Source organism: Pipistrellus hanaki (assembly GCF_964339955.1).
Source record: "Pipistrellus hanaki genome assembly, chromosome: 5".
Classification (NCBI taxonomy): Eukaryota; Metazoa; Chordata; class Mammalia; order Chiroptera; family Vespertilionidae; genus Pipistrellus; species Pipistrellus hanaki.
This window is the reverse complement of record NC_140507.1, coordinates 76,657,274-76,678,754: the sequence shown is the minus strand read 5'-3', so window position 1 is coordinate 76,678,754 and position 21,481 is coordinate 76,657,274. Positions and strand designations below refer to the sequence as shown.

Sequence of the window (21,481 nt, the reverse complement as noted above, 5' to 3'; positions counted from 1 at the left end):
ATCCTTAGGTCCTGTGACTCACCACCCTTGTATGGAATTTGCTGGTTGTAGGCTTGAAGAGAACCTTAAGTTCCAGTGAGAGCTGCCCCAATTCAGACAATGAATAAACAGTCACCTGCCCCTTTCCGATCTTGCCCTTGAGCCATAGGCAGGCTGTTATGGGCTGAGTTGTGTCACCCTAATATCCCTATGTTGAAATCCTCAACCCCAAAACCTCAGAATGTGACTGTATTTGGAGAAAGGATTTCTAAAGAGGTAATGAAGTTAAAATAAGGTCATTAGGATGGACCCTAATGCAATGACTGGTATCCTTAGAAGTAGAGGAAATTAGGATATAGACAACACAGACGGAAGACTATGTGAAGAGATAGGGAGAAGATGACCACCTACAAGGCTAAGAGAGAGGCCTCAGGAGAAACCAACTCTGCTGATGCCTTGTTCTCAGACTTTCGGCCTCCTGGAAAGTAACACCTGTTCTTTAAGTCATAAGGCTGTGGTACTTTATTAGGAAAGACCCAGTAAACTCACACACTGAATGAGGATGGGTGTCACTGAAGCAGGGCAATGGGGTTACTTGCACTGGACACTCCTGGACCTCCAGGGTTGGGTGCACTTACGAGAGAGGTACAATGATGAGAAAGGGCCCATTGATGCGCTTGTGCTCCATGAGGTACGTGATGAGTGCAATAGTCTGGATGGTCTTTCCCAGGCCCATCTCATCGGCCAGGATGCCATTCAGGTTGTTGTTGTATAGGGACACCAGCCACTCCAAACCCTTGATCTGCAAGGAGAGAGGCAGCCAACACTGAAGCCCACACTTCAGAGATTCGAGCACAACCAGGAACAAGTAGAGCCCTAGCCACGAACTGCTCACAGCCATCTTTATTTAGAGTTTTGCTCTCCATCACCCCATTCCTTTTTTCCTTAGCCTCATCCTCAGCAATCATTCCTATGAAATCATAGGGCTGCTGTGTTAATAATATATGTACAGTATTCAAAACTTATTTTTCAGATGAGCATTTGAACTAAAGTTACAAGATCCGTCTGCCACTGCCTGACACCAAGTCATGTGGTACATTGGGACAAACCTGCCCACAATCATGTGACACTCAATTTGGGAGATCATTAGGGTTTCAGGGGAACATGCTGATGAATCCGCCATACGGCCAATGACCCCCGAACTAGCATGTCAAGATTAACTGAGAGCTTTCCAAAACTTGCAAGTTTCTGCAAATAGGAACCGTTAAAGAGAAGACAGTTTTCAAATGGAATATGTTATAAAGGGAAATCTGGAAACTTTCCTAACGGGTTAAGGAAGTAACTTCTGGGCACTGGAAATGTCACTGGTCATTGGCTTTGCCTCTTTGGAACTCGATACTGGCATGGAGGCTGTGAGAGTTCAAGAAAAGTTGAAGTATAAGGGCCACAAGCAAACAGAAAATCTTTGATTAAATATAAACCAGCTGCCTTTGGGGAGCTTATAAATGAGCTTGGGATATGGGGCCACAGAAAAAGAAATTTCTACTATGGCAGCTGTAATTCTTGTCTGTTCCAGGAGGGGCCTGACGAAGAGGTTTATTGCCAGTGCTAGGTCACCTCCACAGAAGGCTAAATCCCGGAAAGGCTAGATCCCGGGCTGCCAGCTCCAGACATTTATGCCATCACTCCTCACTATCCTATACTGTATAAAACATCAGGGAACATGGACTTGTGTCTAAACCTGGGTCCGGAACTGGTTTGACCACTCCCAAGGTGTAAGTTTGAGAAATCACTGCACCTTTCTGTTCCTCAGGTGCACACACCCCTAATCCTGTGAAGTGTGGAGGATGATAGTGCCTATTTCAGAGTTGTTGGGGGATTCAGAAGCTAACAGCATAAAACACGCTGCTATCCTGCCCTGCACAGATCAAGTACCCGGCAAACATTAATATATTATACCGTTTCATTTCCTCCTGATGGCTGACCTAACAGATCATGCTTCTACTTCACAGAAGGGGAAACTGAGGCTTAGAGAGAAAGAGTGAGGTACCCAGAGACAAGGAGTAGAATGTGAACTTGAGTCTGCCTGTCTTTAGCAGCCTCCCACAAGCTGGGAACCTATGTGTCAAGACTGCTATGTAAGTACAGCCCCCGCCTGCCTCACCTGGTACTGTTTGAGGACGCCGTTGACCATAAGCGCTGACTGCTTATCCACTCTCTCAGTGACAGCATGAGCCACGGCATAATAGGACTGCAGGCCACGAGCAAGGGCCTGCGACACACCGTACTCATCATCAACATCTTGCTTGGCATTCCTGTAAGTGAATAGAATCACTGAGTAAAGACACACATTTCTATTTGTAACAATGTACTTCTGACACAACACTGTTAAGCAGCTCTTTCTGTCTGAGGACCTGTGACTCAAGCCTAAAATAAGAAAAGTGACTGGAAAGTCTAAGGACAGGTAAGGCAGCAAATACTAATCCGGGGAAGGGTGGGGGGGCGAGAGAGGAGACAGGCACTAAGATCGAACTCCCATTTGTGGTATCACAGTGGCTTCCAGCTAGACAATGGTAAGCAAGATTAACTGAGAGCTAAAATATTCTATTCTATCAAATAAACTATTATAAGTAACCCTTTACCAAGGGTTACAGGGAGAAGCTGGGAAGCTTACGTCCTGCCAGGACCCCCATGAAGGAAGCTGGGGGAGTAGGAGCGTGTGTAGGAATGCCTTACTCAATGATGTGTCGAGCATCCACCTCAGAGACGTCATCGCTATCTGGATCTGGAATCTTCTTCTTCTCCTCCACAGGCAGGGTGGGAGGCTGTGCTGGCTGTGGCTGCTCCTCCTCTTCCTCCTACCAAGAGAAAAGACTGCATCAGCTCAAGACACCCCACAGGGACAGGCACAGGGATCCCAGGGGAGAACACATTTTTAGAAGAATCCGAAGTTTTACAACCCTCACACCTTCTTATCCCGGAATGTGTCATGCCTCCTCTTTGCATCTTCTTTTAATTGCTCAGCATATTATTTTTAGTTTTCCCAGCACAGAGTTCAGATACTTCTTTTTAAGGCTATCTCAGGGTACTTTGTATTTTTGTTTACTAATAGAATCTTCATGTCCCCTGCCCCCATTATACAATGTATACTATACATTTATTCCTTGTCCAACCTATTCCACCAGATTTTCACTGTAATCTCTTTGAGTTTCTCAAAATAAAACATTTAATAGACAATTTTCAATATTTGTTGCTCTTGATTTACTTCTAGGTTTATCGATATGGCTAAAATGCTTAAAATATGTCAAATAATACTGGTGATAACAGGCATCCTAATTTAGTAAGAGGTTTTCAATAAACTTATAAACTTATAAATTAAGTGTTGTGTTTTCATGAAAGTGATTTTTCAGCATTCAGATGATAAAGGAATTTTGCATAATATATTAATAAAATACACATGAATGTATTTCCTGGTAGTAAACCATCCTTATATTTCTATAAGTGACACAAAGTCCCAGTAATTATTTTCATGTGTAATGGAACTGCTATAAAACTAAAAAAAACTCAAAAACCTAAAAATCCAATTAATCTGCTAAAAATTCCAATAAAAAATCTAGTGGGATTTCTTTTGGGGTGTGCAAAATGATTTTATAGATCATTTGGAATATTAAACAGTTGATAGCAGCACAAATATTTTTGGTCAAAAAAAATCAAAACTGGTACAAATTTACCCTAACTGATATTACCATATCTGAAATTAATATTGGGGTGAGACTTTTGGCTAAGTCTGAGTGAGGTTGTAGACAAATTCTCTCTTCTAAAAGATTTCAGCCCGGCCGGTGTGGCTCAGTGGTTGAGTATCAACCTATGAACCATGAGGTCATGTTTCGATTCCCTGGTCAGGATACATGCCCAGGTTTCAGGCTCGATCCCAATTAGGAGGCGGCCGATCAATGATTTTTCCCTTATCATTGATGTTTCTATCTCTCTCCATCTCTTTTCCTCTCTGAAATTTTATGTGTGTGTGTGTGTGTGTGTGTGTGTATATATATATATATATATATATATATATAAATATATATGAGTGTGTGTTGTGTGTATTTTTGATAATAAGAAACTATTATAAGTAATCCTTTACCAACAAATAACTAAGATGAAATGGACAAACTCCTAGAAAGATACAAACTATTAAAACTGACTCAAGAAGTAGACAAATCTAAATAAAATCTGACAGCTAATTGAATTAGTAACTAAAAATCTTCTCACAATGAAAAGGCCAGTCCCAGATGGCTTAACAGGAGAATTCTATCAAATATTTTAAAATTAATAAATTTCTTCTCAAACTCTTCCAGAAAGTAGAGAAGGGAACATTTTCTAAGCCCATCTAGAAGGTCAACGTTAACCTAATATCAAAGCCACACAAAGATATCTAGAGAAAACTACTCAAAAATCCTCAACAAAATATTAGCTATAATATATAAAAAAGATTGCACATCAGGACAAAGTAGAACTTATCCCAGGAATGCAAGTTTGGTTTAATACCCAAAAATTAATTTATATAATAAAGCATCCTAGTAGGGAACAGAGAAGAAAAAACCAATCAACTATAGACAGAATTATAAAAACTTTCAATAAACTAGGATTAAAAGATAATTTACTCAACCTGATAAAGAGCATGTGCAAAAAAACCTTCAGCTAATACCAAAAAGCAGTGACAGACAAAATGCATTACCCCTAAAATCGGAAAAAAGGCAAGGATGTCTGCTCTTGACACATATACAACACTGTACTGGAGAATCTAGCCAGTGCAATATGGCAAGAAAAAAGAAATTGAAAGCATAAAGACAGGAAACTTCAGAAATAGTAAAATTGCCATTATTTACAGATGGCATGATCCTGTATGTAAAAATTGTAAATAATCCTGTATAGTAATCCTATATAATAAAGGGATAATATGCAAATCGATCACACTGTGGAACGACCGATTGCTATGATGCACACTGACCACCAGGGAGCAGATGCTCAATGGGGGAGTGTCACTCAACCAGAAGCAGGGCTCACACTGGCAAGCGCAGTAGTGGTTGTGGGAACCTCTACGGCCTTCGCTGCAGTCAGACATTCCCCAAGGGCTCCCAGACTGCAAGAGGATGCAGGGCAGGCTGAGGGATCCCCTCAAGTGTATGAATTTCATGCACTGGACCTCTAATCTATAATAACAATAAAACTATCAGAAATAACAATATGAGTTTAGCAAGTTCATAGGCAACAAGATCAATATTTTAAAACGTTACTTGAAAGCCTATTAAGATCCTCTCAACCCAGCTGAAGGGGGAGTGAAGATCACCTTGCTGGATGCTAACTGTGTGCAAGGAACAGTGCCTACAGAAACTGCATCCTAGCTTCCTCTGAGTTATCCTTCTCAAGGAGGTGATTCACAACAGATAGAGGAGCAGGCTTTTAATCAGAGCTTTGTCAACCAGGGAAATCTAGAAGTCACTTTAGCATGGAATAATTAAGTGATTTAAAGACTATGCATAAGCCGGCTGTGATGGCTCAGTGAATTGAGGATTATCTCATGGACCACGAGGTCCCAGGTTCAATTACCAGTCAGGGCATATGCCCGAGTTGTGGACTCAATCCCCAGTAGGGGGCATGCAGGAGATAGCCAATTAATGATTCTCTTTCATCACTGATGTTTCTATCTCTCTTCCCCTCTCCCTTCCTCTCTGAAATCAATAAAAATATATTTAAAAAAATAAAGAATATGCATAAAAATGTAACCATTTACAGTATTTTTAATAAAGAGATTATAGTAAGTAAACATGCACGATTTAGTGCTCACAACTTTATAGTGATTATTTTTTTGTGCAGAAGGCTGTTGAGCATTTGAAAAATGGCTAATATGACCAAGAATGTGAGTTTTAAATTCTACTTAATTTGATTAATTTAATTTAAAAATAAAACAGTCATGTGTGGCTAGATGCTACTCTACTGGACAGCACAGCTCTAAAGCACCAACTTTTCATCAGGACTGAGGCCTTGGCTACCCTCTGCCTATCTCTTGTCCCACATGCCCAAGCAGAGTGGGAGAGTCACAGCATGCAGGGGTGACTGATACACAAGGGAGGCAGGTCACCACTATAGAGCACCAAGGGCCTTGACAGAAGGAAATGGACTCACCTCTTCCTCTTCTTCTGAGCCACTTTCTTCACTATCAGATCTTGGAGCTACTTCATACCTAGAAAAAATATTAGTGTTTTATTATAAATCTCCCCCAAACCAGCATAATTCATTTACCTTAGCAAATTGGCTTGTTTCCAAATCAAGCAAAATCACCGCCAGCTGCCAGCCAGCTGACTCAGGATCCTGGCTACATCTGGAATTCAAGGCCCAACTCACCCTGGGTTCATCTCAAGCCAGGCCTCCAGCTGCCCTGCTTTGGGGGCATCCGTGCCTGTGAGGATCTTCCCACTCTCCACATGGATCACTTTCACAGGCAGGTCACTCATTTGGCTGGTCTCGTCCAGAGGCTGAAAAAGATTCACATGTGTGACTTTAGGTTCTGTGGTGACCATGCCTCAGATGTTCACTAACCATGGCCAACTGGGAAGTGCCCTGACAACTCTTCAACCAAAACATGGCACACAACTAATGGCCAGTGGGTTTCCTACATATAATTCAAGAAAAGATATAATCCGTTGATAACAGCAGTTTCTTTGAGATAACTGACATACGTGTTTTTATTTTCAAATAGATAATAGATTCACATAGTTTAAAATTCAAGAATGTAGAGTGTGGATTCTCCCCATCCCCTGCCCCTCAGCCTGGCAGTTTCTCTTTTCATAGATGCCCACCAGTATCAGTTTTTCATGCATCCTTACCGATCAATTCCATAAATAAGAAATTAGAACTGGTTTCTCCCCATTTTTACACAAATGACTGTACTATTCACATTCTTCTGGCCCTTGACATTTTTTCTACTTGTAATATGTTTGTTACTTCATCAAGGGTCCTCATTTTTGTTGTTGTTGTTAAATAGCTAATTGGAATATTTGAAAAATAAAACAACTAACTTCCTCTTAGCAACACATATGAAATTCCTTGATTTCTCATTCTGAGATATCAACATTGGATGAACATTTCCCCCTTCAAATTTCCTGAAGACTTCAGAATAAGGATGAAGTTCTTATTTTAAACCTTTGTTTGCATTGTGAAAATTAATAAACAAAAAATTGGGTCAACTAAATTGGACACGATTAAACTAAGCTAAAACTGGCATCATGAAGGCCTGTAGAGAAGCTCTCCTACCCTACCACTCAAAGTCAGTTACCTCAAACAGGAAGTCAATTACACATCCCAACAGGAAGAGACCTACGTTGTACTCCCAAACAGAAAATGCATCTACTGCACTACCACAGCAGGAAAAAGGCTTCTCTCTTATACTGCAACAAGCCTAGCCAATTGAAAGCCAGCTAAACCAATGAGAAGCGGTCATCACCTGAACTCTTACTTTATTCCATTAAATTTTCATTTTTCTTTTGCTGACTTTCTTGATCCATCCTCGTTACCTTCCATCTTGTATAACAGCTCAAGATAGCTCTCTGTTTGCTAGATGAGATGCTACCTACCCAATTCATAAGTCATCGGATAAAACCAATTAGATCTTCAAATGCACTCAGTTAAATTTTGTTTATTAGCAGCATCTTCCAGGAACTTATATCCCTCCCTCCCTCCAAAGTTCTGCACTACCAACACCATCCATACAGTAGAGAGAGATTAGTTTCTGTGCATAATACAACCTCACCCTCAAAGTGGCCCACCATGATGGGGGAGGGGTGACACCCAACTCGGGAGGCACAAACCCTCAATCAGTGACTTTCACCCCTGAATGTTCCGTGGAGCATTTAATAGTGGTAATGCCTGCACCTGCCCACCCAAAAAAAAAAAAAAAAAAAAAAATCTGATTCAACTGCTCTAGGGTTTTATAGAAGTTTCTCAGATGACAGACACTGGGGCTTGCCCAAGGTGGGAATAGCTGGGGGAGGGTGGATGGGGGCGGGGGTGCTGTCAACTGGGGAAACAGGAGACATATGTAAAATTTTAGATAATAAAAAAAATAAAATAAAATAAAAAGAAAGAAAAGTTTCCCAGGTGATTCAGATGTACAGCCAATGCTAAGAACCACTGGCTGAGAATAAGGACAATTCACAGCCACCACTGAATGATGCTTCTGTTACAAAACAGACCAGGAAGAGAGCCCTTACCACGGACCAACTTGCTGCACCCTGATCTTGGATTTCCAGTCTCCATAACTGTGAGAACATAAATGTTTGTTATTTAAGCCACCCAGGCTATGGTGCTATGGTGTTTTGTTGCAGCCCAAGCTGACTAAGACAGTCTCAAAAGGTGATACAAAAGGAGGCTCACTACAACAATGCATGCAAAGGAAAAAAGGCAACAGAAATAGTCACCAATAGAAGAGAAGGCAAAGAGTTGCTCAGTGCAGGATCTCTGTAACAGCTACAGATGGGAAGCAACCTAAAGAGCTAACAGTCTGAATGATGAAACAGATTCTAACATGTCAACACAATAAAATAAAAATAGAACTAACGATGTGATATGGAAAGTGGCACAAGATATTTGGCTAAGTAGGAAAAGTCTAGCTAATGTCTAAACTGACCCAAATAGTCCCAAAATAAAGTAAAAAGGATACAAGCATAATGATTTCAGGAAGAATAGAGAAGATGTCACCAGGAATCAGTATGCATACCTAGGCTTCTACTTGTCATGTTATCATTTAAATTTTTTCTAGAGGAAGGAAGTGTTACATTTTAGAGAGGTTGGAAAGAATAGGCTAAATTAAAAATTGATCTGCCATTTGGCCCAACAACCTTACTTATGGGACTATATCCTAAGAACCCCAAAACACCAATCAGAAAGAATATATGCACCCCTATGTTCATAGCAGTTATATGTAATAGCTAAGATCTGGAAATAGCCCAAGTGCTCACCAGTAGGTAAGTGGATAAACAAGTGATGGTACATTTATACAATGGAATACTATGCAGCTGTAAGAAAGAAGGATGAACCTGGAAACTATTATGTTAAGCCAAATAAGCCAGTTAGAGAAAGACAAATGTCACATGATTTCACTTATATGTCTAATGAAAAAAATAAACTGATGAACAAAATAGGTCTTGAGGTATGTATACATGGAAAAGAATAACAGATCTTAGTAGGGGGATGGAGGGTGGAGTGGGAGGGGGCAGAAAGAGATTAATCAAAAACCATATATGCGTAACCCATGGATACAGACAATAGCATGGGGAAAGCTTGGGGTGGGAATTGGGGGTAAAAGGAAGAAAATGGGAGACATCTGTAATACTGTCAATAATAAAATTAAATTAAATTTTTAAAAGTAGGAAGAATATGGTAAGTGTCCATGAGCTCACATGGGGTGCTGTCTGAGATACAATGCTATGTGACAACAAGAAAAGCCGCCCAGTGGCTCAGGCATAGAAAAGGCCAGGAGCAAACACCACATTACTCATGGTTTCCCTTTGGGAAGTGGGACAAGGAGCCGAGGAGGTACCAAAAACACTTCTTATTTACACATCCCACTTTTATATATCTTTCTCCCAAATTAGTGTATTACACAAAATAGCTGCTTTCAGGACGTGGGATGTTGTAGAAAGATGGGTGTGTAGGCACAACAACCCCTCTCTGAATGGGCCACTTTGTACGGTTCTGACTTTTGGAACAAGCTGGTGTTTCACACACTAAATAAATCAACAACGAGTAAATAAATAAAGCCAACAAAGGTGGGGGAAACTACAGGGGCATGAGGGGAGAGCCAATCCAAGTAGCTTCTGTGCACAATATTTAGAGAACAGACTGTCGGAATGAAGAACTCCAAACACTAAAATATGTACACAGATAATAATTTAATAATAAAAAAATAAAAAAATAATAAAATTAAAAAAAGAACTCCAAACACACTGACCTCTAGCTAGGAGGCTCCTTGTATTTGTTTTTTGCGGGTTTTTTTTTAAATTTTTATTGGAGTTTAATTTAGCCAAACTGATTAACACATGCCAGGGAGCAAAATCTCAAATACTCTAGAGGCTCCTTTTATTGGGGGGATGGGAAGGAGCACATTAGGAATTCTGAATGTACATCCTGTATATCCTAGGACTGAGCAAACAGGAAAGCATATCATGGTTAATGGCAGCCAGATTTTTCTGTTTCAATGTGGAAAAGGAAAGGACAGAAATAACCCCATGGTATTGGATTAGAACTGGTGGTGTCAGTGTGAAATCAAGATTTGTTAATATTAGTATATAAAAATAGCAATGCACATGTATACACACACATACACCTATTTCCTACATCTGTCTGCTGAGAGGGCCTAGAAGCAATGACACCAGAAGCAATCAGCACTCCTAGATTTTGAATTTAAAATATTCTTCTTTGAGAAAAGGAATCAGGGCTCCTTAGAGAAATGGCTGGCTCCAGGGGTCTGGCAGGGAAATCAGAAGGTAAGGTTACACCAAAATGGTATACAAAGAAGTAAGGAAGCCCCCAAAAGATGATAGGGACACATCAAAAGGACACAGAAACCAATTTGAAGGAGCTCCTACTGGCCCAACTGTAACAATTTGAGCATGAAAATAAATACTGCCCTGGCCAGGTAGCTCAGGTCGTTAGTGTCGTTCTGATAGGCCAAGGTCACACTCCAGTTAGGGCACATATAAGAATTAACCACCATCCGACCCGCATGGATCAGTGGTTGAGCATTGGCCTATGAACCAGGAGTCATGGTTCAATTCCCAGTCAGGGCACATGCCTCGGTTGCGGATTCAGTCCCCAGTGTTGGAGGCAGCTGATTAATTATTCTCTCATCATTGATGTTTCACTCTCTCTCTTTCTCTCTCTCTCTCCTTCTCCCTTCCTCTTGGAAATCAATACAAAATATATATATTTTTTAGCCAAAACCGGTTTGGCTCAGTGGATAGAGCGTCAGCCTGCAGACTGGAAGGTCCCAGGTTCGATTCCGGTCAAGGGTATGTACCTTGGTTTTGGGCACATCCCCATTAGGGGATGGCCAAGAGGCAGTTGATCGATGATTCTCTCTCATTGATGTTTCTAACTCTCTATCCCTCTTTCTTCCTCTCTGTAAAAAATCAATAAAATACATTTAAAAAACAAAACAAAATATATATATATTTTAAAAAGGAATCAACCAGACCAGCTGGGGTGGGTCAGTGGCTGAGCATTGACCTGTGGACCAGGAGGTCGTGGTTCCATTACCAGTAGGGGGCGTGCAGGAGGCAACCGATCAATGATTCTCTCTCATCATTGACATTTCTCTCTCCCTCTCCCTTCTTCTGTGAAATCAATAAAAAAATATTTTTTTAAAAAAAAGAATCAACCAATGAATGCATAAATAAGTGGAACAACAAACTGATGTTTCTCTCTCTCCCTTCCTCTCTCAAATCAAAAAATAAAAAATAAATACTGACTATGAAGGATTAAATTAAATAAAAATCCATGAGTTCGTACCAGGGGGTTGCAAATTATGGCCTATGGGCCAAATAACAAATAAGAGAAAGCCTTTCCTTCCTACAGAAAGTCAACTAAAAAATAGAAGCAGGCAAAGATAATCAATGGATGTGAAACCAGTGAGTTAGAAGTATTTGGAGTTACAATATATGTAGTGTCCAGTACCTCCCACATGGTGCTTAATTACAAAAGGAAAGACAGTAACTTTACAGTGGGGTTGCCTTAGTCAACACCAAGAGATCAAGGATCAAGGTCACAGCACCAGGGGCAGAACAAATCTATGCACACATTCCCAATGTGATGCCCCAAGAAGGATACAGAGTCACTTTAGTGTCTTCCTGCCAATACATTTAACTTGACTTTAATCACAAGGAAACATCAGTCAAACCCAAAGCCACTGTAGGAAATACCTGTCCTATATTCTTCTTCAAAAATACTAAGGTCAGCCGAAACCGGTTTGGCTCAGTGGATAGAGCATCGGCCTGTGAACTGAAGGGTCCCAGGTTCGATTCTGGTCAAGGGCATGTACCTTGGTTGCGGGCACATCCCCAGTAGGGGTGTGCAGGAGGCAGCTGATAGATGTTTCTCTCTCATCAATGTTTCTAACTCTCTATCCCTCTCTCTTCCTCTCTGTAAAAAAAATCAATAAAATATATTTTTTTAAAAAAATACCAAGGTCATAAAAGGCAAAGAAAAAGCAAGAAGCTGTTCAAGATCAATGACGAAAGGGACTACCACTGAGTGTGACATGTGAACTGGGGTTTTCTGTTGCTGTGAAGGACAATAGAGGGACAACTGGAGAAACGGTCATAATGGTTATCAATTATATCATAGTATTCTCCCCATGTTCCTGGGGAGAGTTTTTGATCACTGCACAATTATGGAAACATATTATCTTGTTTTTAAGAAATACACACTGACGCATGTGGAGGAAAAGGGCCATGATGTCTGCATCTGATGCTCAAATGGTTTAGGAAAAAATGATGATAGTGAAAACAGGGAGTTTGGGTGAAGAGTGCACATAACTTTTCTGTACTGTTCTTACACCTCACAGGAGTCTAAAATTACATGAAAAAAAACCTGAAAAGTAAATAATGCGGCACATGCATAGAAAAGGTCTTGGGAGAAAACACCTAATAGTTAACAATGTTTTCTCTGGGCAGTGCGATCAAGGAAGAGGTGGGATGGTGGCAGGGGACAGATTTAGATTTTTACCATCATCATATTCAGCTTTTACAGTTTAAAAAGAAAAAAAAAATGTTGGTTGGGACGTTGTCTTATACACCAAAAGATGGTGGATTCGATTCCGGTCAGGGCACATACCCAGGTTGTGTGTTCAATCCCTGCTCGGATGCATGAGGAAGGCAACCAATCAATGTTTCTAGCAATGTTCCTTCCTTCCTTCCTTCCTCCCTTCCTTCCCTTCCTTCCTTCCTTCCTTCTTTCCCTTCCTTCCCTTCCTTCCTTCCTTCTTTCCCTTCCTTCCTTCCCTTCCCTCCTTCCCTTCCTTCCTTCCCTTCCTTTCTTCCTTCCTTCTTTCCCTCCTTCCTTCCCTTCCTTCCTTTCTTCCTTCCCTCCTTCCCTTCCTTCCTTCCCTTCCCTTCCCTTTCCTTCCTTCCTTCCTTCCTTCCTTCCTTCCTTCCCTCCCTCCCTCCCTCCCTCCCTCCCTCCCTCCCTCCCTTGCCTGCCTGCCTGCCTTCCTTCCTTGCCTGCCTGCCTGCCTGCCTGCCTTCCTTCCTTCCTTCCTTCCTTCCTTCCTTCCTTCATGTGTGTGTGTGTATGTGTGTGTGTGTGTGTGTGTGTGTGTGTGTGTGTGTGTTTTCATCCCACATTCCTCCTTCTGAGATCAATTTAAAGAAAGAAAAAGAAAGAAAAGAATGAAATAGACCCAAGGTCCAGGGCTGGGTTGACATTTCCACAAAAAATATACACCAAAAACCTGGTTCCTCACCTCGCCATCAGGTCCTATTGCAGGTGTCTGTCCTTCTGCATTTTCTGCCTTCTGGAAATAAAGAGAGATACAGTCACTCCCTCACAGGGATACTTAGGCAGCACAGGCCAAGAATGCCGCTCCAGTCCCAGCATACCTTCTTTTTCTTCTTCTTCTTTTTCTCCTTGGCCACCTGGGCTGCCTTGTGCTGCCGCACCAGCTCCGTGAGGTTAGCCACGTACTCGTCTGTCTGTTGCAAGAGGTAGGCCAAGCGCTTGTCCTTCTTCTGGTCAATGAGTTTCCGGTACCCTTCCTCATCTTCTGCCTGCAAAAGCATGCAGTTATGGCATTTGCCTGCAAGACATGCTTGTCCATTAGCCACCAAGACAGGCAAATCACAGTCGAGAAGTCCACTGGGAATTATTGTTAACGAACAATCAGGCCCACATTATGGAACTCTTAGTCACACCCTGCATTGTGCTGTATGTAGGCCTTTCACATATAACTATTGTCTCTCCCTTTAGTATTTCCTCAACTCTTACCCAGAGCTAGGCTCTGTAAGGACCTGGCTGCACAGACATAATCCTACCCAGAGTTATTTGTAAAGGCCATTATCAAGTTCTGTGCCATCTGTTCACAAACATACCCCAAATCGAAGCCCTTTTCTCTCCCTGGTCTAAGCAATCTCTCTCCCTCGAGGCTTTCTAAGAATATATCAGATCACATCACTACCCAGCTTATAGCCTTCATGACTCCCCATCATGTTCAGAATGAAATCCAAAGCCCTCCCTATGGCCTGCAAGGCCCCAAATGACCTGCCCTTGCAACTCTGACTTCACTCCTCCATTGCACCATTCCGTTGTAGGGGTCACTTGCTGTGCCTTGCAACTGGCTTTTCCTTACCTTGGGCCCTTGACCTTGGTTCCTCAATCCCTAGGAGGCACTTCCTCCAGGTTTCTGCTCACCCTTTCAGTACCATCCTGTCAATCCCATGTGTTCATTCTCTTTAGTGCACTTTCCACCACTCGGAACTGTTTCACTTGGGCAATTATCTCCCTTGGGTAAGCACAAGCCCTTTGAGGACAGGGCTGTGTCCTTCTCTTTACTTCTGTGGCCTCTGTCCAGACAGTAATGCCTATCAATACCTACCCAATTAGAAAATCACCCAGGAATAAATGGTCAGAAACACAGGGTGGGGATGGGGGACCAGATCACACCACTGATGACTCACAGCCAGGAGGGGCTGCACCTTCATTTTCTGGTGGACATAAAGCAGCCAGCTAACTGGCTAAGGTCATGCAGGCACTCTAATGGCTGGTGTGACCAGACAAAGGTCTGAGGCCAGTTCTTTCAGATTCTCAAACTCAAATCCTTCCACTTCTAACTCTGAGAAGCAAAATGCCTCAGTGAAATACAGGGTGATGGATTCCTGGTCCCTGCACCACCCAGTACACAAACAAAGGGATACACAGTTACAAATGCAGAATTTTACCATGAGCCTCCGCATTCTCTCCTTCTCGATTCTTTCATTTTCTTTCTTCTGTTCCCGCTCTGTGTTGGCGTGGTACGTGGCCACTGCCTTTGTAAGTTTTTGAATTTTGCCTGTGACAGATCGGTGATATTCTTTGAAATCCTTGGCATGCTGAAGAATGCTGTTGAGGTATTCCTACAAGGACACACAAGTCAAGACTGACTACTGTAACACTCCTTGTGATAAAACTTTAAAGGCAGCTTGTTTAAAACCAAGAGGACATAATCAGACAATACTATAACATTGTTTGCCTACGAGATTCCGAGGTTCCATGTTCTCTGTGTAAGGATAATGCTGGAGGGTGGTTGGAAGGGCCCTTCTTTGTATACAACAGACAGACAATCAACCTTGCTAAGACAAGCTGACAAGAACATTAACTGATTCAAAATGCTCACACCCTCCAACCAAGTTATTCCATTGCTAGGAATTTTATTTTAAGCAAGTAGTAGAGATTGTCCAAAAAAAATTCAAGAACAAAAATGTTTATTACAGTCCTGGCCAGGTTGGATGGAGCATCATCCTGTACAGCAAAAGGTTGTGGGTTCAATTCCCAGTTAGGGCACATATAGGAGGCAACCGATTGATGTTCTCTCACATCAATGTTTTTTTTTCTCTCTCCCTTTCTCTCTCTCTCTCTCAAGTCAATAAAAACATATCCTCAGATGAGGATTAAAAAAAAGAAGAATGCCTATCTCAGTGTTTGATTACCTTATGTATACAGAATAAGGCTGGAAAGATATATACACACTGAATATTGACTTTTTCTATTATTTTGAACTGCACCAGTAATAGACATTGACTGGAGAAACTTTAGAAAATATAATGAGTGAACAACAAACCTAACCTAGATCAATCCCTCCTCTAAGAGACTCCATAGCTTCCACCTCACTCAGAGCAATAGTGCAACTTGCTCCTTGCCTCACAAGGCCCAGCACGATCTGTCCTTACCTCCTCCTACTCTCCCCCTTGCTGCACTCTGGTAGCACAGAGATCCCTGCTTTTTACAGAACACACAGCGTGTATCAGCCCCCGGGCGTTCGCACCTCCCTGTCTATCTGGAAAGCTCTTGCCCACATAGCCATAGGGCTTCCTTCCCTCAGATCTCACCTCCTCAGAAAAAAACTTAACCAACCATTCTGTGTCAACAGCTCCCCGATACTGCTTCATGTTTCTTTATATCCTATCTCCTCCCAATATTTTATATCCTTGATTGTAGCCCACTCAATTTCTCCCTACCACTCAATTTTGTTCAAGAATGTATTCTTGGTGCCTTAACTAGTGTTATCACAAACAGAAAAGAGAAACAGCATGTTTAGACACAAAACAAAACAAGACTCAACAATGAGGGAGCTGTGAGGACCCGGGTACACTGGAGGGCCAGCAGGACAAGCTATGCAGCAGCGGGGGGGGCGCACCTGGTGCTTCTGCCGGCGCTTGCGCTCCTGCTCAATCTTCTGCTGCTTCTCCAGCTTCTCCGTGATGCGGGCCTCACGCAGGGACTGCCGCTTGCTTCGCTTGTAGGCCTTGGCATTGAGGGCTGTCTCAAGGGCCGTGTCCCTCCTCATGCACACCACCACTTCCTGCCGCAGCTTCAGGAAGAGGAAAAACATAGGCACACGTTGGTCATGTCCACACAAAATGCACAATTACACAGTGCAAGCTAGGCAGAACACTGCTGCCTCCAGAAGGGTCCTTGCAAAATCCCATAAGCACAAATGTGTGTGCCTGTGGAGGGCATCTGATAAATGCCCAAGGGCTGGGGAGGCAAATACAGATCAGGAGACAGCTGCTTCTGGACACCCAGCAGGTCTATAGCTCTGCCTTTCCTCAAGCACACACAAAATATTTCTTACGGCTCATTCAAAAGTACAGCCCCCTCAGATATAAATCCATTTAAGTTTCCTGTTTCACTGTCTTAGGGAAACATGCTTACTCACCCCCAGAAATACCCCATGTGCCACCTCATGAAGAGAAAAGAGGGTACAATGAGCTAAGTGTGGGTGGACATTGCTGCTTTCAATGGTCAAGGGACATTTATTTAATAATTGCTCAGCAAGTAATTACTTGAATCTAAGCATCAGCGTTGGCAGAAAAGGCCTGTGCCTGCACCTACCTGCCTCTGGAAGTTCAGCAGCCTGAGGGCCTTGAGCTCGATAGTTGCTTTGGTTCGCAAATCCCCGGCCAGTGACCCAGGTAGGTTTTCAAGTTCCTGAATTCGGTGAGCGATGCGAGCCTGAAGCCTGGGTGCAAAGACAGAAAAAAGGACAGGCAATGAGAGGACTGCTTTCAAGGAGCCCACCTATGCCCTTTCTTTAAAGCAGGAGCCTCAGAAGAATCCATCCTCTGGGGGAGGCAGATGTCTCAGAAAAGGATACCAGCCACAAAACACAGAGGAAGGCAGCCAGAGGACTCAGAGCTACAGCAAACAGGAAACCGGACAGGGCACAGCCGACTTAAGGCATTTCAGCGGGGTGCCAGCCTCTGGAGTCAGGCAGGCCAAGCTCTCCCTCCCAGCCCTGGGAATCTACTTAGCCTGGAAGCCTTATCAGAAATATGGGCCATAAAGGAATTGAAGAACTAAATATCCATGGCCCTGGCCAATGGTGCTCAGTGGTTAGAATGCAGGCCCGCACCAAAGGATAGTGGGTTTAATTCCCGGTCAAGAGCACATACCTGGATTGCAGGTTCAGTCCCTGGCCCCAGTTGTGGCTTGTGCGGGAGGCAACCAATTGATGTGTCTCCCTCACATCGATGTTTCTGTTTATCCATCTCCATCTCTCTCTCTCTCTCTCTCTCTCTCTCTCTCTCTCTCTCTCTCTCTCTTCCTCCTTTCCTCCCTCCCTCCCTCCTCCACATTCTCTAAGAATCAATGGAAAAAATATTTAAACATTACTTTAAGGAGGCTAGAGGTAAGGGAATAGGCAGGACCTCTATGAGGAGGTGGCCTTAGTAATGAGGTCTAAGTGAGCACAAGGAGTCATGTACCACCAAGCAAAGGCCATGGCAGAAATAAGCCTAACTTGTTGAATAAACAAATTGGAACAAGGAAAATAGGATAGGCGGGGACAGAGCATGAGACAAGGACTGAACAGAAGGGAGTTTACTGAACAGAATGGCAGGTTTTAACCTGGGGAATAGAATCTAGTGTAAATAAATTGTAAAAAGAGACTTCCAACTGCTGTGTGGGAAACAGGCAAGTGTGAGAGAAGGGAGGCCCCAGGCAGGAGTAGACCAGGTGGCAGTTAACAGTACGGGGGGAGAACCATGTCTGGGGAGGGGAGCTGAGACGAACTGGTTCACCAAGGGGTCATGCACTACCTATGCAAAGGGGGATGAGAAAGGGGCTGCACTGTCTGTGGCCCAATGAGCTGCTGGATAGTGGGTATATGGGAACAGAGACAGGAGGGAAAGACAGGGAAACATGAAGATATCTGGATAGGTCATTTTCAAGCTACAGGGGAGGCACATGGCTCCAAGGCATGTCACAGCTGAGACGTACTTTAGAGATGGTCATTAGGCAAAGAATTACTGATGCCTCTGGGAATACACAGTGAACAAGGCACAGCCTCTCCCTCGTGGAGCTTACACTTACCAAGGTACGCCTGCCCTGAACAAGTTATAAATGCAATGGGGAAATGGGAAGTGCAAGATGCTCAAGGAGTGAATCTCAGGTGCCCTCAGAAGTGTGGGATGAAATATCACAGACCTACGGTGTGCCAGACATCCCACATGGTGCCCAGGAGGCCTTGGCAAAGGGGCCAGCAACTAGTAAGAAGGATCCACTGCAGAGCTCTCAGGGTTTCTTTTTTAGTGCGATGAACCAAAAGTTGGATACACTATTTTGGTGAGGAGGAACACATACTTTTACTCCAACATATATCTGTATGATCTCGGTGGAGGGCACCTTTGCAGAATCTACAAAATTCCCGTGAACGGTCCCTGTACCCATTAATGCCACTTCTGGGGACTTATTCTGACACATGTGTACACGTGTAAACTTAAAAACAAATACAGAAGTGCATTTACTAAGACACTGTCTTAACGCCGGATTAGAAATAACTTAATGTGCACCATGTTATCTTCACTGAACAACATGAAAAAAGGAACAATGCATACTTCATGAACCCCTTGAGGACAATATGGCTACCTGTGCCTATCTGCTTGCATATGCACACAATTTTTCGGAAGGATACATGCCAATTGGGGAGCTGGGAACCTAGAGAGAAAGGCATAGGGTGATTTCTGGTTGCATATCCTATTGGCCTTTGGAACTGGAAACCACATCAACATGTGTCAGGGATGACCTGAGGCAGCAGCAGTGCCCTCACCTGTACTCCCGCTCCTGCAGAATCTCCACAGGGTCCAGGCCCCGGGGTTTCTGGATGGGGGTGATGCGGCTCTGCTTCTGGTGTAGCGGTACCATGGGGGCAGGCTGGGCTGGCTGCCCTGGCGACTGCGTCTGGGGCGGCATCACAGGAGAGGCAGCGGGCGGGACGGCAGGGGGTGCCGGTGAGGGACGGCCTGTAGGCTGAGGGGGTATCAGCTTCTGAGGTGTGCTTGTGGGGGCAGCAGCATTCGCCATAGGTCCTGAGGAGAGTCAAGTAGCAGGAGCACAGCATTGAGCTTCAGGTCAATTCCAAGTAAAAATAAAAAGCCTGCACGGTGCTCACTGTCCCAGTGACAGACAGACGGTCTGGGCCACACCTCCCCATCTCCCGCCTCTCACTGAACTGGCATGGCAGGCAGCTTCTCACTCAGGGGTCTCCTCTCTCCTGCCTCAGAGTTCAAGCCTCTTCCAGATCTACCTGCCTTTCCCTGAAGCCCTGCACTGATCCAAGTGCCAACCCTGTGTTCGTTCTTCCTGGGCAGCATTTTCCTGACTTCCACCTACTACGGTTCAGATGAAATCAGATTTAAGTGATTAGCTCGTCTATGCCCATCACTAAACCTCAGGCTCTAAGAGGATAGGAAACAAATCCATTTTGTCTACAGCTTTCATCCAACAGAAGTGACCCTCAAATCCTTGCTGACAACTACATTTGACAGAAGGAAGAGAAACTGGACATGGTGAGGAGACAGAGCCCTGAGCCACCCTGTCATTTTGCTGGCCTCCATAGTGCTGGGGGGCATCCCAGGAGGGAAGGGACGTCAGCTATAACCTACAGGCCTGGAGGCACCAGGTCCTGAAGGGTCGTGTCTATGGCTACAGCTATGCCTCCCCACAGCATCTCCCTGGAGTCACAGTGAACTTTTCATTTTGTATTCTTCTTATTAACATTTTAAAGAGACCCCAGGGTCTCCAAGATCCAAAAGGACAGAACAAGGGTGGGCAGGAATTGTGGAGTGAAATCAACCCAAGCCTTTAGAAAATAACCAGGGATCGATAAGACACAAAGAAGACAGCAGGAAGGAGCGAGGACTTGTCCTTGGCCCTCTCTCTATCTGGACAGGCTCAGCTCATGACATAAGTCAGGGCAGAGAAATGTCACCAAGTCAGAGGGTACTCACCTTCAGGCCATGGCTTGGGAGGTCCTCCAGGGGGTTGGCCCGGCATACCGGGGGGCACACCTGAAGGTCCTGGGGGTGGCATATTAGGCCCTCCCATACCTACACACAGGGAAAAACAAACAATAGGATAAAATGTGTCCTGTGTTCATCCTACACCCACCCCCATGGGCAGCCCTGTCTCCAGGGGACACACCCAACAACAAGCCCCTTAGTGTGGGCATTAAGGAAAAGCAGGGAACTGGAGAAAGAACTTTTATCCTGATAACAGCTTTGCCTGCCCGCATGAGCACTAGACATTGTGCCAGCCCCAAGGGGGAAACTTGTGGGCAGCAGAGCCCAGGTCTGCGTGACACTATTGCCCCCACGTGGTCAGTTTGTTGAGACTTCTCCCTCCCCCAAGGGCTGGAGATAGTGGGCCTTACCATGGGGCCTGCTGTAATTTGGAGGTGCTGGTCCTGGGCCTGGTCCAGGGCCTGGTCCAGGGCCAGGGCCAGGTCCTGCTGCAGACACAGAGGGTGGAGGTAGTGTTGGCACCTGCTGCTGCATCCCAGGCATCGGTCGCTTGCCCTGCACTGCCATCTGCAGGTGGTCAGGGAGGGGTTGCCCCCTGGCCAGCATCTTGTAGGCCATGATTTGAGCTCTGAGCTGATGCAATTGGTTCTGATTAAATGGTGTTGGACCCCGGTTCTGCTGCCCCAAAGACTGAGGGTCAGTGCCATCCAGCGGGGCTCCTCCTGGTCCGGACGACATCTGTGGGCCTGAGGATGGGCCACTAGCTGGAACCGGACTAGAGGCGTGCTCGGAGCCACCCAGTGGTGAGGGGTAACCTGCAGAAAACACAGATCCAGAGGTCACTCAGGAGAATACATCCAGTGATTTTTAAGGCAAAGACAATAACCTTTTCACCAAGCTTACACTGGCACCTACCCTGAGACATGGCATGACCAAATTTTTTTCATTCTTGTATTCAA

At 44.1% G+C, this 21,481-nt stretch overlaps 1 protein-coding gene across 8 annotated transcripts in view; it reads right to left on the bottom strand.

The window, feature by feature from the left end:
• Nucleotides 1-21,481, bottom strand: part of SMARCA4 (SWI/SNF related BAF chromatin remodeling complex subunit ATPase 4) — a 93,237-nt gene that overhangs the window by 48,328 nt on the left and 23,428 nt on the right. For all 8 annotated transcript variants that reach the window (XR_014795161.1, XM_084885648.1, XM_084885644.1 and 5 more), the window contains exons 4-16: nt 20,933-21,337; nt 20,511-20,609; nt 19,331-19,589; nt 17,116-17,242; nt 16,418-16,591; nt 14,964-15,137; nt 13,629-13,796; nt 13,493-13,543; nt 6,379-6,509; nt 6,160-6,217; nt 2,716-2,837; nt 2,144-2,294; nt 618-781 (exon numbers count right to left, since the gene is read on the bottom strand). Coding sequence is in view for 7 of the 8 variants with exons in the window: in XM_084885648.1 (XP_084741774.1) it covers nt 618-781; nt 2,144-2,294; nt 2,716-2,837; nt 6,160-6,217; nt 6,379-6,509; nt 13,493-13,543; nt 13,629-13,796; nt 14,964-15,137; nt 16,418-16,591; nt 17,116-17,242; nt 19,331-19,589; nt 20,511-20,609; nt 20,933-21,337 (2,083 nt within the window). In the remaining variant the exon portion in view is untranslated. The remainder of the gene's footprint in view (nt 1-617; nt 782-2,143; nt 2,295-2,715; nt 2,838-6,159; nt 6,218-6,378; nt 6,510-13,492; nt 13,544-13,628; nt 13,797-14,963; nt 15,138-16,417; nt 16,592-17,115; nt 17,243-19,330; nt 19,590-20,510; nt 20,610-20,932; nt 21,338-21,481) is intronic.